The sequence below is a fragment of the Micromesistius poutassou genome, assembly GCF_964030765.1.
Source record: "Micromesistius poutassou genome assembly, chromosome: 15".
In the NCBI taxonomy this organism is placed as follows: Eukaryota; Metazoa; Chordata; class Actinopteri; order Gadiformes; family Gadidae; genus Micromesistius; species Micromesistius poutassou.
Window position 1 is genome coordinate 942,069 of NC_140285.1, and position 15,111 is coordinate 957,179.

The following is a 15,111-nucleotide window of genomic DNA, read 5'->3' on the forward strand; positions in this document are numbered from 1 at the left end:
AGCAACATTTTCTCACACTAATCAGAGTCTGCAGGTGATCCCGGTGATGTGAGAATCAGATAAAGCCATAGCCAACAAAGAGCAAACCTCAATAAGTCTAGAACCTTCCAAAGGGCTTAACTAACGGGCGCAGACCCATAGATATATATAGTACCTGAGGTAAGGTTAGTGATCTTCACAAACGCTAATACTCTTATCTCGCTGAAATCTTGACGGATTTACGAACGGTTTGGTTTCTTACAAACTTATTTGTAAAGGGAAATCTTGTACATATTTTAGATTATTCTATTTTTTTAGAACATAACATAATGATTCATATGTAGGCCTATGCAGTGTCATAACTACATCTCTGACGTTTATAACAAACCAAACCGTTTGAAAATCGGTTGAAAATCGAGCAAGTTATGGTTATTTAAGATATGTACTTTGTGTGTGTGTGTGTGTGTGTATATGTATATACTGCTTGCTAGTAGCAAGCTGTGTGTGTGTGTGTGTGTGTGTGTGTGTGTGTGTGTGTGTGTGTGTGTGAGATGTATTACTTGGTCACGGAGTGGGACAGAAAACCTAGAAAGGAAATATTGTGCTTTTCATATTGTATATTGCCCGAGTCCTGACTGCTGTCCTGCGAAGCTTTAATGTTTGTTGGACGTTTATTTAAAAATAAATGTAGAAATCATGTTGATTGGTTACTTTGTCACGTGCAGAATGTCGTCATCTACAAAAAAAGAGAAAAGATTGCGCATCTACTCCGCTCTGTACGGTAACGTTCTCCTCTTTGCTCTGCAGACGCGGAGTTCCCAGGCTATGGATATACTAAGATCATCCTCAGGATGAGTGCTAATACGTCGATAAAGTGGCGTGCTCTAGGCCTGAACAATCCAGAAGAATAAGTGAAATGGTCAAATGCCATTTCGACCACAGCTGTTAAACATTAAATGCCCAGAACATATCTGATCTCTCATCTCTCATAATGCGATGCGTCGTTGTGATCCTGCCCTGCGTCTTCCTGGGTGAGTTTCACACGTTTAAAGCGTGGTCTTTAAACTAGCATCCTCTTGTTATTGTTATTGTGTGGGGCCCGGGGAGGAGCTCTTCCGTCAAATATCTGCGCATGCGCATGCGCACTGGAAGAACAACTACCCTGTCAAAAAAAGAGGAAGTGAAAAATGCTGACCACGGTTCAGAATCAACCTCGAATGGATTCGTGGATCAGTTTTCGTTTTATGACGCGCAGCGTCGCATATGAGATGGAATCTGCGATGCAAAAAGCAAACGGATGTCTTCAACCAGCATAAGGAATATTGGGTGTTGAACTGCCGCCCCTTCAAATCCCGTCACGTTTCACAATTCACATCTGACTATGACTTGAGATTTGCTGTAAAAACACATTGCTCCATAAGTTCTGTCAATGACTGATATATTTGAGATCATGACAACTCTGGATACATAGGCCTACTTCCCCGAAATCAAGCATTTTTACTGTATCATTTTTGTGAATTTCAAAGTTTGTGTACATTAAAAGGACTGTCTGAAACTTGCTGCAGTTCTGACAATTAGCCTACTGGAATGTGAGATCAGGAAATTCATTCATTCTTCAAAATACTTAATTTTCCTGGGTAGTCAACTTAAGGAGGATCTTTCCTCTAGATCAGGGGTGGGCAACTTTCATGATTAAGAGGGCCACAATTCTTCATCATCACCATCAGATGGACACATGACTGTGCTCTTCACTTAATTGGATATATGTAAAATATAATTATTATTAATAACAGAGCCCTTAGCCCAAGTGAAGGAGTTCAAGTACCTCGGGGTCTTGTTCGCGAGTGAGGGTACGATGGAGCGTGAGATTGGCCGGAGAATCGGAGCAGCGGGGGCGGTATTGCGTTCGCTTTACCGCACCGTTGTGACGAAAAGAGAGCTGAGCCGCAAGGCAAAGCTCTCGATCTACCGGTCGATCTTCGTTCCTATCCTCACCTATGGTCATGAGGGATGGGTGATGACCGAAAGGACGAGATCACGGATACAAGCGGCCGAGATGAGTTTTCTCAGGAGGGTGGCTGGTTTCTCCCTTAGGGATAGGGTGAGAAGTTCAGTCATCCGGGAGGAACTCGGATTAGAGCCGCTGCTCCTCTGCTTAGAAAGGAGTCAGTTGAGGTGGTTCGGGCATCTGGTAAGGATGCCCACTGGACGCCTCCCTTGGGAGGTGTTCCAGGCACGACCAGTGGGGAGGATACCCCGGGGAAGACCCAGGACTAGGTGGAGAGATCTCAACACTGGCCTGGGAACGCCTCGGGATCCCCCCGTCAGAGCTGGTCAATGTGGCCCGGGAAAGGGAAGTCTGGGGCCCCCTGCTTGAGCTGCTGCCCCCGCGACCCGACCCCGGATAAGCGGACGACGATGAGGATGAGGATGAGGATAACAGAGCCCGTCCCTGCTCTAGATAATGTTTGTAACAAGGTGAAACGTGGGCAATTAAAAGCAGTCGGAGTGCATGCACAAAGAAGATCATTTCTTTAATGACTGTCGGAAGAATTGGTAAAAAACAAACAAAAAAACCGTATTATTTTACACAGACAGCCAAACCATTCACAATCCTTTGCATTTTCAATCGGTGCTGGGTCCATTTGCAGGCACTCAATACGGAACCACCAGAAACCACGCCACACACACAGAATCTGTCAAGTAGAGACTGGTGGGGACTCACAGTGGTCTGCAGCAAATCATTTTGCAAGGAGAAACCTTGTGAGGTACTATGATGCAAAATGTAGGATAAACCTCATCTCTACATTATTTTGGTTCAGTTTCTGTCTGTGTCTATTTGCTAACTTTAATGAACTTAGTGCCCACACAAGAGAAGCATAGCGTAGGCTACAATGTGTAAAATCAAATAGGGTTAGAGTTATTTTAATGTAAAATTGTGGGACTTAAACTTTGAAATACTGATGGAGTAAAAATGCTTGATTGGGGGTAGGCCTAAATGTATAGACAGAGCTTTCCTGATCTCAAATATAACAGTCATTGTCAGAACTTATGGAGCAATTTGTTTTTACAGCAAGTTCCAGATATGATACAGTAAAAATGCTTGATGTTGTGTGAGTGTGTAGGCACTAAAATGGTCGCGGTGTAGTCTCATGTGAAAAGTCCCGACTCTCCATGTCAGCCTGTGCTCGGCCGGCCCGTTTCAATGCATTTGCCATAAAGGATAGAATACGCGTGCACTCCAAATTGAAGCACGGCTCCCTTGACCTCGGAGTGGCGAGTGTCGGCCAGCCTAACCGCAGTAGATAAGAGGGCGCCCAATATTGCTATTGCTGGTTCAAGATGTCTGGTTGCTTTTGAATCGCATATGCCATTTAATCTAACGGGACAAGAGTTTTTTGTTTGGCAGGCAGGAAAATATCTGATGTTAATATCTCTGAAATAAAAATAAAAAGGAGACATATTGTACATTTCGACTATTCTTATCATGGAAAATGTATTTATTTTGCAGTAACCAAATGCCCAATGGTTCACTATGATGTGTTTTAAGCTTTGGTAAACCAGCCCAAAAAAATCCAAAGTAGCTACTCTAATACGGAAGTGATTCTATAGATAGATAGATAGATAGATTCTATTGATGATCTATTGTTTAGAATCGGCCATGCCTGCTTATGGTATATAAAGTCAATACATAGACCCCCGCTGAGCAAGGTCACGCCACAGCCTATTAAATAGACTTGAGACTAATTACCAACTGTCTCAAAATGAATATTCATCAGCAACCGTTGCCATTTAAAAATGTATTCATATATTTTATAGATCATTAATGAAAACCAACTACATTAGCGAGGGGCAGGCCACCTCGGACGTCTGGTCACCCTCAATAATACAATCGTGTTATTTGATGCTGTGTGCTATGAAACAAGACGTAGATCCTCCTAGAGGCCGACTATAGATGGCTGCACATGAGCGTTGACGCTGTAGGCGTTAATGTACACTGTGTCACTTTGGAGATGAGTCTCTGTAGTTCAAACTAATGACGACATGACTTAAGCACACAGGGGGATGGGAGGCCCTCTGCTCTCCCTGTGAAGACCCCTGGTCTAAGGGTCTGTGTCTATTATTATTTCAGCACTCAGCCCTCCAGGAGAAGGCTGTCGTTCCAGGGAATACGAGGCCGCCGCTGGGCTGTGTTGTCCACTGTGCGACAAAGGTAAATATGTGTGGCCAGGGCGCGCCCTGGTGGTTCACCGGGTTAAAGCGCGTAGTAGCCTACCATGTAGGCCCAGTCCTGAACGCAGCGACCCGGGTTTGAATCCCGCCCGTGGTCATATGCTGCATGTCCTCCCCTCTGTCTCCCATACCTTCCTTTCTATCTCTCTCTGTAATAGAGCATAAAAAATGAAATAAATAAATATGTGTGGCCTATATACCTCTGAAGCAGTCCCGCCTCCGAGGCTCCGAGTGTGTAGTTCAAAACGTGGCGCAGCTTTTACTTCTTCGCCACCTACAGAGTTTGTTATGTACACTCATTCATAAACTCCATGTTATTTCCCATAGACATTTGACCGAGGGAACCGGAGCCTCGGAGGAGGGACTTATTCTTCAGCGGTCTATAGAGGCTATGTGGCCTGGACGACCAAGATCCAATTAAAACACGGATGAGAAAGAATTTGTGCTAGCAATTAACAGGTTGGAAAAGGAGGGGTTGTTCAGTGCTAACTATGCATTCAGCATGCATGTGGAATGCAATACGTTCATACCTTGGAACCAGTATTTCATAAATGTCTCAGTTAAAACTAATTTATAAATGAACAAACTCGCTTGAGAACCACTGCCATGGACAACTAACTTACCTTGACACATTGATTAGTTATTAGTTTTTTTATGACGTGGGGGACATTACATTTGATCTTACCGATCAAAGCGAGTGGCTTTGAATTCTGTAGCATTAGAATAATTTCAATATTCTTTATAAGACTGTATTCGAGAAACTGGGCATTTAAATTAATTTATTGAATATTATGGATCTGCACCTGTAACGGATGCCAACTAGCCTGGGCTAGCTGGCGGTAGAACGTTGTAAATCCTCACACTCCTAAGCCTCGAGAACGCTTCTAGCCGCTGAGTTAGAAGCCTGGGCTTTCAGCTCAGTGGTTAGAGAGTTTGACTCCCATGCTGGTTGTGTCGTAGTTCGAGAGGTGGCAGGTTCGAGACCCGCGAGCGGTCGAACCGGCCGCTGCTACACACCCCACAGTTCAACCCCACTCCCCCCGGGTTGTACTGTGTATTGTTTTGTAATGTCTTGTGATGTATGTGTATGAGGTTTGTGATTGTTTTGTTTTGTTGTTTAAGAAAAATGTAAAAATATATAAAAAATAAGAAGAAGAATTTCAATATTCCCAACCCGGCAGACCTACGCGTGACTCTTCTCAAACCCAAATGATACCGTGAGGTCGTACACAAGAGACCATCTCCAGTGGCTGAGGCTGAGTGTGTTCCTGCTCTCCAGGGAGCGTTGTGCTCCGAGACTGCACCGATGAGTTGAGCACCAACTGCAGGCCATGTGAGAGAGGCACCTACATGGACGCAGACAACGGACGCAGCCAGTGTATCAGCTGTCGACTCTGTAACGCAGGTAGTGAACCAGCAGTGTATCAGCTGTCGACTCTGTAACGCAGGTAGTGAACCACCTCCAGCTGAACGGTGCTGTATGGAAGATCTAAGAGCTGGTATTTGAGAAAAATGTATTTGCTGTACTCCACATTTGATTTATGAAATTAACTTATTATTTTTGGATCGCTAAATATGTTGAATGGAGCTGTAAATATACAACTCTGAGACTGAAACTCTGCCGGTGACATGCCGGTTTACCTGTTGTTCCCTGTTCTGAGCAGAACAAGGCCTGGGTGCAGAACGGGAGTGCACCAGAGTGCGGGACTCAGCCTGCACCGTGCTGGACGGCTTCTACTGCCAGGAGTCCAGTCAGGAGTCGGGCTGCTCCCTGGCTCAGATACGCACTCGGTGCACACCTGGCCAGGCGGCGGTGGAACCTGGTAGGGGGGAAGTACTCCCGTAGTCATCATTATACAGTATATATATATATATACACAGTATATGAGTGTTTGTTTTGATTTAAAGTGCTGGGGTTTCAGTACTTCCAACGTGTTTTGGTAGGAACCAGGACCACAGACACGGTCTGTGAGGACTGCGAGACCGGGTCTTACTCTCCCGATGGTACTAACTGTACAGCATGGAACATGTGGGTTATGCCATTGGCTCATTTTGTGTCATGTTATTTTATGAATTCAAAGTGTTTCATTTACCCAAAGGTGACATATCATACCACCAGGCGTGAGAGTGTGTGATGAGCCGTTACAGGCCGTTTTGAAAAATGTGCAGCTTCTGAAATCACAGGTTTGGCGTGTCCACCTAGACGTATGACGGCTAGATGAGTAACGTTCGTTCCACTGGGTAGGCCGGTGGACTGATCTATCCAGCCCACATCTAGGTGGACACGTCCACCTGTGATGTCAGAAGCTGCACATTTTCTTGTAACGGCTCATCACACTCACACCTGGTGGCATGATATGTCCCCTTTAACGACATTAACCATGACTTACACCAGGTCATTGCGGCCTGTGAAAGCGACGAAGCTCTCGTAAAATCGAGAAATAGATATGACTTCCTGCTTTCCCAAACCCGACAGCTGCGTGGATGGAGAGGTTGAGCTGCACAAAGGCAACCGAACCCAGGATGTGCTCTGCATCAAAGCCCCAGGCAGACATCACTATGTCATAATATTACCAGTACTGCTAACCGCCGGAGCTGTGGTTTGGAGGCTGGTTCATGGTGAGTGTTTGCGCTACTAAAATATATTGTTTCACTTCTTATGACAAATGTACTTATTGTAAGTCGCTTTGGATAAAAGCGTCTGCTAAATGTAAATGTAAAGACCAAATCACCATTCTGCATTCTGCCCGTATGCAAAGATCTGTGTCGATACTCAAGCCCCCATCTCCCAGAGTTCCCGGTAGATTACTGGGATAACCTCGCAGCCGTGGTTTACACTATTCACAAATGGAGCTACGATCAGGAACATGTCCGTCTCGTTCCCATTCACACATGCCATAGCAATGCTGCAATAGAAGGGACAGTCCAGCAGATGGCGGTAATGCAACACTTATGGACGCCAGCCACCATCAAATCTGCAGACTGAAAGGAGCTACCTTATGTCGAAACCTTTCCAGTTTATTCCAGAAATAATAAAAAAAATAGTTTGTTTGCAAACCAAAGAAGCTGCATTGATGAAATGAGTTCTCTCTCTCTCTCTCTCTCTCACTCTCTCACTGTTTTTCAGCAGTATATTTAGATGATTTTTTCACATGGATAGGTTGCTTTTTCAACATATTTTCAAGGCAGCACACCCGGTCTGGTTATTCCGTACAGATTGTCTCACCGGTTTGTGTACATCTGGGTTCGGAAACACAACTCGAAGCATGCATGCAGCTCAGGCAGCAAAGATGTGCCTCCCGTCTCTGAGTCCTGACGGGGATCTTCGTTGACGTGGGGTCTGCAGAGTGTGGATTCTGCTTAACCCTCCGTACGGCCTGCCCTCACGTTCATCTGTCGGCCCGCCTGGGTTACCGTCCCTCGTTAACCACATGACATTAATGAACCTTTTGTTATTCTAGCCTAGTTGAACGGGGCGAGCTTTACCGACCATCTTCGCTCACAAGCATCCAGCTCTGGCTTAGTGAGAATGTACGTCAGTGGATTGTTGTCAATCCACACTTTGAATGAATTTGTTCGCACACTGCCTGTGCTAAAACTTCTAAAACTTCTATCTTGCCCGGGCATAGTTTAGCGACTTACTGGCAAAAGCTACTGGTCGTGCAACGTTCTCTCCCTCACCCAACCAGGACACCTTCATCATTAGTCAAAGTCTTCCAGAGCAACACAAGGAGAGACTTCTGCCAGCTTGCAGTTGCGTCTCAGAGTTACTGGCTTGTTAGAAGGATGAATGACCTTCACTGAGGCCAAGCCATCTCCCCATAATGCACGAGGTTTAGCCAGCCTCTTACAGCACGTCCTTTGGATCAGGCTTCAGTCAGCCTGCTCCAGTAGTCGGAGAGGGGCTCATTGTGAAGGAGATCTACGCAGTGTTGTGCAAGTTCACACTTCACATGAACTAGTTCAAAGTTCAGTTCATACAAAAGAAAATGAATGAATTCACGTTCATAGTTCACCAATTCAGTTCATGTTCAGTTCATTTTTTAGAAAGTGAGTATTCTGTGCTTATCTTTTAAACTGAATCCTCTCCATTACCTGCTGCCCATCACTGCAATCTCAGATTGTTGTGGATATTATTTGTACACCTGTTTCATTCATCACAACTAAGGCAGTGACTCTATTTAATAAACATGTCATCTGGACCTAAGCATCAATTCAGAATGTCACAAAATCTGAACTAGTTCAATTTCAAGTTAATATGTTACGTTCAGTTCAAAGTTCAATTAACTAGTTCTTTTGAACTAGTTCATGCACAACACTGGATCTACCTTATGTCGGAACGTGGGATCTGCAGAGGGTGGGTTCTGCTTAACCCTCCGTACGGCCTGCCCTCACGTTCATCTGTCAGCCCGCCTGGGTTATTGTCCCTCGTTAACCACCTGACATTAATGACCCTTTCTTATTCTAGCCTATCGTGGGAGGACGGAGGTATGTTTGTTTTAAAATGGATGGATGGATACAATAGCGTTTAGTCATACTCATGAGTCATATTTGTCCTGTTAAAATGCATGCATGCATCTAAGCTTGCGTATAGATCTTGTACATACGGGAGCATTGGAATGGTTGTTAGGTTAGTACTAATGGTTTTGAAGTCATGGTTTAGGAACTTATCGTGACAGGATTTTTAATGATTATGGGAGACGCTTTTAATGTCTGAAACTGCCACAGCGTTCCTCACGCGAGACGTGGCAAAAAAATATATTTTCCTCAGCCTGTAAGCATTGATTTAGGATGTTACAGTTCCTCTATTGAGTCCTCACTATGGGTGTGGTCCACCAAAAAAGAAATCACCCCATGCATTCCGATGTACAAGCCGTATTGTAGGATTGAAATTGTTTGGCTGCTTACAAATATTATTACAATATTAATATGAATATTGTTTTGTCCCGTAGGTATCACACGCGGAGGCCTGTGAAGAGTTGGAACGCCAGGAAAGTTTGCTGCAACCCAATTGAAGCATTACTCGTTTGGTGTTGACGTGATGTTGTTAACATGCTGCGATATCAAGCTTTCAGGTCGCTTTCAAAAGAGCCGCGCAACCTCCAAGAGCCTCAGCTTCCTGAAAACTACTACTACTACTACTAATAATAATAATAATAATAATAATAATACATGGACTGCAAGTGGTCACACCAGGTATTCACAGCCCGCGCTCCGCCGACCCCAGCGACCGGCATTTCCAAGCGTCTCACGAGGGCTCTCCATTCCTTCGAGACACACGCACGCATGCGCGCACACACGCACGTGGGGGGAGTGAAATCTGCGTTGTGTTGTGTAGTATAGTCGCCAATGAATGTCCCAAGTCGTATGCATACGTTGGCTGCAGCCGTTTATCCGCTGGTGATGTGAAAGCTCCGGTGAGGAACGCAGTCTTTCCTATGAGGTCGCATGAGGAGACCCGGGGAGCCAATCACAGCCCTGCAGCAACAAACCGTAGTCGTGGTTGTTTCAGCTCCTGGTTAATGATCGCTCCACCGCCGGTGGAACGCGCGCTGAGCTTCACTGACCATCTTTGCTCACAAGCGTCCAGCTCTGGCTTAGTGAGTGTGTACGTCAGTGGATTGTCGTCAGTCCACACTATTTGTTCGCACACTGCCTGTGCTAAAACTTCTAGCCTGCAAGGGTATCTTGCCTGAGCATAGCTTAGCGACTTGCTGGCAAAAGCTACTGGTTGTGCTACATCCTCTCCCTCAACCCAACCAGGACACCTTCATTAGTCAAAGTCTGTCAGAGCAACAAGACAAGGCAAGGCAGCTTTATTTATTTAACACTTTTCATACACAAGGCAGACTCAAAATGCTTCACATATAATTCAAATACAATCAAAAGAAAACAAGAGATAAGAAAAAAATAGTAAAATAGATGGAAAATAAAGGCAAAGTTAAAAAAGCATTTTATGCATTTTAGTGCAATGTATTTAAGATCAGATCAACAGTCTCTCTGGTATACCCACGTTGGAACTCCAACCCGACCTAAAGGAACTTGATCCTTTCTCTGGGACTCCAACCTGGATTCTAGGACTCTAACCCAGAGAGAACTCTGGTCTCAAACCCTTCAAAGTTCATGTTGTATCAGATCAACAGTCTATCAGATCATGTATCTCTCTGATACCCACGTCGGGACTCCAACCCGACCTAAAGGAACTTGGTCCTTTCTCTGGGTCTCCAACCCTGGTAAAAATAGAAAATAAAGGATAAAAAAGCATTGTAGATTTAAGATTTAGCAGAAAGCTAAAGCAAACGCAAAAGTCTTCAGTCTTGTTCTAAAAGCTGTCAGAGTTGGGGCAAGTCTCAGGGAGTTTATTCCAGCTATGTAGCATCCCCACCGATGAATGGTCAAGAATTAAACTGATGGTTTTCTTGATTAATTGAAATCCTTCCGCAGTCAACTAATAAACCACCACAAAAGCTAGTGCCTCTTCGGCAGGTGCCAAAACAATTCCATGAATTGTTTCCTTGAACCTGTTGAACCTTAACCGTATCGCTATTTTTCTTCTTTGTTAACGCTACTATAAACGTTCTGTTCTTTTCCGCGTTGTGCGTGCGCAAGGAACTCACTTGAGCACGGCAAATTAGGCAGAATATGAAGCAATATACATTCACCAAAAAATGGAAAGCGATAATTATACTACCTTGATTGTCTTCATTAGCAAATTAAAGAAAATAGACGCATAAACGATCGGATCAGAAAAGCCTCACCAACTGACGTCAGTTGGTAAATTAGTATTCACGGCCCTCGCCCACCTTGGCTTGCGACGGCCCAGGGGGAGACAGTATTGAGTTTGTGCCTGTGCGCATAACAAATCAACGTTGCGTCAACAAGAGTTGAGGAAGAAATGGTTGGATCGGACAATACCACTGTTTCAACATTTACGCGGCTCTGGCGCGGCGGCCCGGGCGCGGCGACTGAATACAGAAATAAGAGCCGTGCCCCGGCCGCACTCCCGGACTGCGGCGGTGCACTCCTGCGGGCACGGCGATTGAAGAGGGAGTCCAAAGGCTTAGCCAGCCTCCTACAGCCGTCCAATGAATCAGGCGTCATTCAGCCTGCTCCAGTAGGCGGAGAGGGGCTCATCGTGAAGGAGTTGAGTCACGTAGACGTCTGCTGGCATACAGCGGCGTACAGGACGACCCTGTCGTTCGAGTATGTCAATACAGGTCTGGGGTCTTCACTAAGGAAACCTGAGGGCTTCCTTCTTAACCCAAGAAGGAACCCCTCAATCCCGTTAGACGTTAGGATTAACCCAATCCTAACTACAGGGCGCGCCCTACCCTGACGCCTGCTTAACTCCTCCTCAGCACCTCCTCAGGAGCGTCTCTAGCCAATTTCAGCGGCACAAGCTACAAAATAGGCGGTATTTAACACATAAGACTGTAACTACATGCCTATAGGTAACAGTATACAGTGCTATGTGTACGACTTCTTCATTTGGTTACAACAAAAACACAAGTGCTTAAAATAGTAGAAAACCACAATGTTTACTACATGTGATGCTCGGAGTAGCCATCTTTGTTACTGAACTCGGGGTCCTCTGAGTTCAGACGAGTTGACGAGTCGTTTTTACGACCTCGGGGGCGTGCTATTTGCAACTTCCGGTTCGTAACTCGGAAATCCGACTCGCAGATCGAGTCGGGTGGACAAATAGAAGGCACTGTTATTCTCATTGAACCCCAGACGTGTGTGTGTGTGTGTGTGTGTGTGTGTGTGTGTGTGTGTGTGTGTGTGTGTGTGTGTGTGTGTGTGTGTGTGTGTGTGTGTGTGTGTGTGTGTGTGTGTGTGTGTGTGTGTGTGTGTGTGTGTGTGTTGCGGGGTCGGTTGTGCGTGGGCTGTGAACACCTTGTGTGACGGCTTGCAAACCTACTTATAGCCTAATGCAATAATTAGGCTATACTTATATAGCTTCTTATAAAATAAAAATTGTATAAGAAGCTACATAAGACCGATTCGCAAGAATAACTTGCCTCACTAATTTCGAGACTCATTTTGTACTGCCGCCGCTGGCATCGCTCCAACCAAAACGTTGTTCAAAATAATGTGTTAGGCTGATGCGCCTGCTGACCTGCTGGCCAACAGCTGACCTCCCGAGTAGGTATTAGTTCTTAATACAAATTAACCTTGAAGCTATCTGTTTACAGTCAAATGTTTTTCTCCTCCAGTTCTCCGTTAGTTAAAGACAGCATCATATTTATTGAGTAGGCTACTTATAACATGATTGACAAGCATACAACTTGTAACGTCGTAGGCTAGGTCTATATGTGTTTCTAATCTGATATATATATACTGTATATATATATAATATCAGTTCATCGCATAAGTGTTTTGTTTTTAGATGTGCATGTTTTGATTATTTGTGATAGTAGATAGAATTTTTTTTAGTTTTTCGACGCAAATTAACCTTGAAGCTATCTGTTTACAGTCAAATGTTTTTCTCCTCCAGCTCTCCGTCAGTTAGAGACAGCATCATATTTATTGAGTGCTTATAACATTATTGACAAGGCATACAACTTGTAACGTCGTATGTGTTTCTAATCTGATATATATATATATATATATATATATATATATAGAATACATTTTATATCAGTTCAGCGCATAAGTGTTTTGTTTTTGGATGTGCATGTTTTAATTATTTGTGATTAAAAACAATAAAACAGTTGACCTGATAGTAGATTGAATTTTTTTTTAGTTTTTCGTTCCGCAAGGGCCCCAGTGATTACCCGTCAGAGGCCAGCCTCTTGGCCGGCCCTGCCCGCCCTGGGAGCACCTGCAGCTGGACGTCTGTGGTCCACGGAGTGGCCCACCACTACCGCCAACAGCCCCCCCTGGTGGCCGCCTTCGACCTGCACTCAAAGCGGTCAGCACTAGCGGCTCTGTGGCCTCCCAGGTCGTAATTGACTTCCTGGACTCTCTTCTTTCATGCTGGGGTCTATAATAAATATAATATACACATATTCTGGTTACATTTATTTAACATACGGCCAAATTGGAGTTGGTCGAAAACGGGTCGCTGATCTTTCCATTTGACCCTGATGACGACTTTGGTCGTCCAAATGTTTGGTGGGTAGCTTGACCCACCGTCAGAATTAAGTATATTATTTTATATATATATTTAAAAAAAAAGGCTTATCCAATGAGCCTATTGAGAATGAGGAGTCACGTTAGGAGTGTACTGGTGTGTGTGTGTGCGTGCTTGTGGTGTGAGTGGCCCAAGCCTGCCGCCTAGTGGACAGTTTCTGCACTACCGCGGATTTTACTCAGCCCACTGCGCTGTCCCCCGCTCTTTACTGCACTTTCCCAACTCCATATGGCTCTAGATTAGCAATACTACAGGCGATCATTGGACACCCCCCCCCCCCCACCCCCTTCTGCTCTCTCTCTCTCTCTCTCTCTCTCTCTCTCTCTCTCTCTCTCTCTCTCCCCCCCCCCCCCGCCCTCTCGCTCATCCTGAAACAGGTTGAGAGGAGGAGGAGGAGGAGGAGGAGGAGATGCCTTTTTAACCCCTGCCTTCTCGCCTCCCGCATCACTCCACGCCGGCACCGACCAGGGACGTTTTAACTCTCCGTTCACCAGCAGGGCCGCTTCGTTCACCAGAGACCCGTCACCCCGTCACCCCGTCACCGCTCCCAGATGGAGGACTACCACAAACCCGACCAGCAGACGGTGCAGGCGCTCGCCAACATCGCCACCCGGCTGCGGATCAACTCCATCAAGGCGACCACCGCGGCGGGAAGCGGGTAAGGAGCTAGGACACGCTGCGCGGTATTCAAATATAGCCATTATTATTATTTTTCATAGAAACTATTATTTTTTACCGGAGCTGAGTTGCCCACTCTGTAAATAGGACACGGCGGAACTTTTAGTTGTTTTTTGTTGTTTTGTTTAGGCTATTTTAGGGCCTAAGTATTTTTTTGTAAAGTCTCCCCCGGTATGGTAGACCTGCATGGGCTGCACTCACACTACGATAGTTCGGCACTGGGCCGTGTTCCTGAAGCCGCTCCGTTAAGGGAGGACGGCAGTGGACCGAGGCAGGGAGACGCGCAGCGGGCTGCAGGGACGTGGTGCGGGTTTGAGTGACAGGGACGGGACGGGAGCGCGCTGGACGGGACGCCGGGTCGGGAGGTGGTTGAGCGCCGTGCACGCTGCGATCGATACGGATGCCACCCGAAAAAATGATGCATCCGACGACGGTCCGATATGTGCGATTGCATCTGATCGAAGTCCCGTACTGTCTCGTTTTTATTTTATATTTTATTACGTTTTATATATTTCTTTATTAAAGATTGTTCGGAAAGAATTTTTTTTTTTTTTACGGTTGGGCTAAGGGAATGACAACTGGTACCCAGTGAGGTTTTCTGGGTGTATACACTTTACATTATTACCCGTTATTATTCATCCAGAATTTAGAATCCATGCATGTGTCGATGCATCATTTCACCCGTTTTCTATAAATAAAAAAATAACACCATCACCTTAAAATACGTTGACTAAGTCAGTGTGTCTGTCAGTGGTCTTACATAAGCTACTGATGTGGCGGTTTGGATTAACACACTAATGCTGGCATGACACACACTAACACACACATACACACACACACACACACACACACACACACACACACACACACAGAAACGCACACACGCACACGCCAACACACCATCCGTTTGGACTTAATCTTGAACTTGCGTTTGTTTCTATGTAATCGGTTATTGATACAAGGGAGGTTGTGTTTTGGATTATTTTGTAGTTGCTCACCTTCCCCACTAATCAAAGAGACCCACATTGTGTGTGTCCATGCGTGTATGTGCTTGCATGTGTGTCCGATTGTGTGTGTGTGTGTGT

The 15,111-nt window shown here is 45.3% G+C and overlaps 2 protein-coding genes across 2 annotated transcripts in view; both read left to right on the plus strand.

The window, feature by feature from the left end:
- Positions 1-970: 970 nt before the first annotated feature.
- Positions 971-9,285, plus strand: LOC311359680 (tumor necrosis factor receptor superfamily member 14-like; the record flags this gene model as incomplete). The annotated part of the gene is made up of 7 exons (XM_084479738.1): positions 971-1,010; positions 4,112-4,192; positions 5,492-5,617; positions 5,877-6,035; positions 6,157-6,241; positions 6,689-6,831; positions 9,165-9,285. 7 exons carry the CDS (start codon positions 971-973, stop codon positions 9,185-9,187), a joined length of 657 nt encoding a protein of 218 aa, XP_084335864.1. The 3' UTR covers positions 9,188-9,285.
- Positions 9,286-13,899: 4,614 nt separating this feature from the next.
- The window catches only part of LOC311359681 (transketolase-like), a gene marked incomplete at both ends in the record, with an annotated part of 10,765 nt that continues 9,553 nt past the window's right edge, over positions 13,900-15,111 (plus strand). Inside the window, one exon of the mRNA XM_084479739.1 lies at positions 13,900-14,006. Coding sequence (XP_084335865.1) covers positions 13,900-14,006 — 107 coding nt within the window. The remainder of the gene's footprint in view (positions 14,007-15,111) is intronic.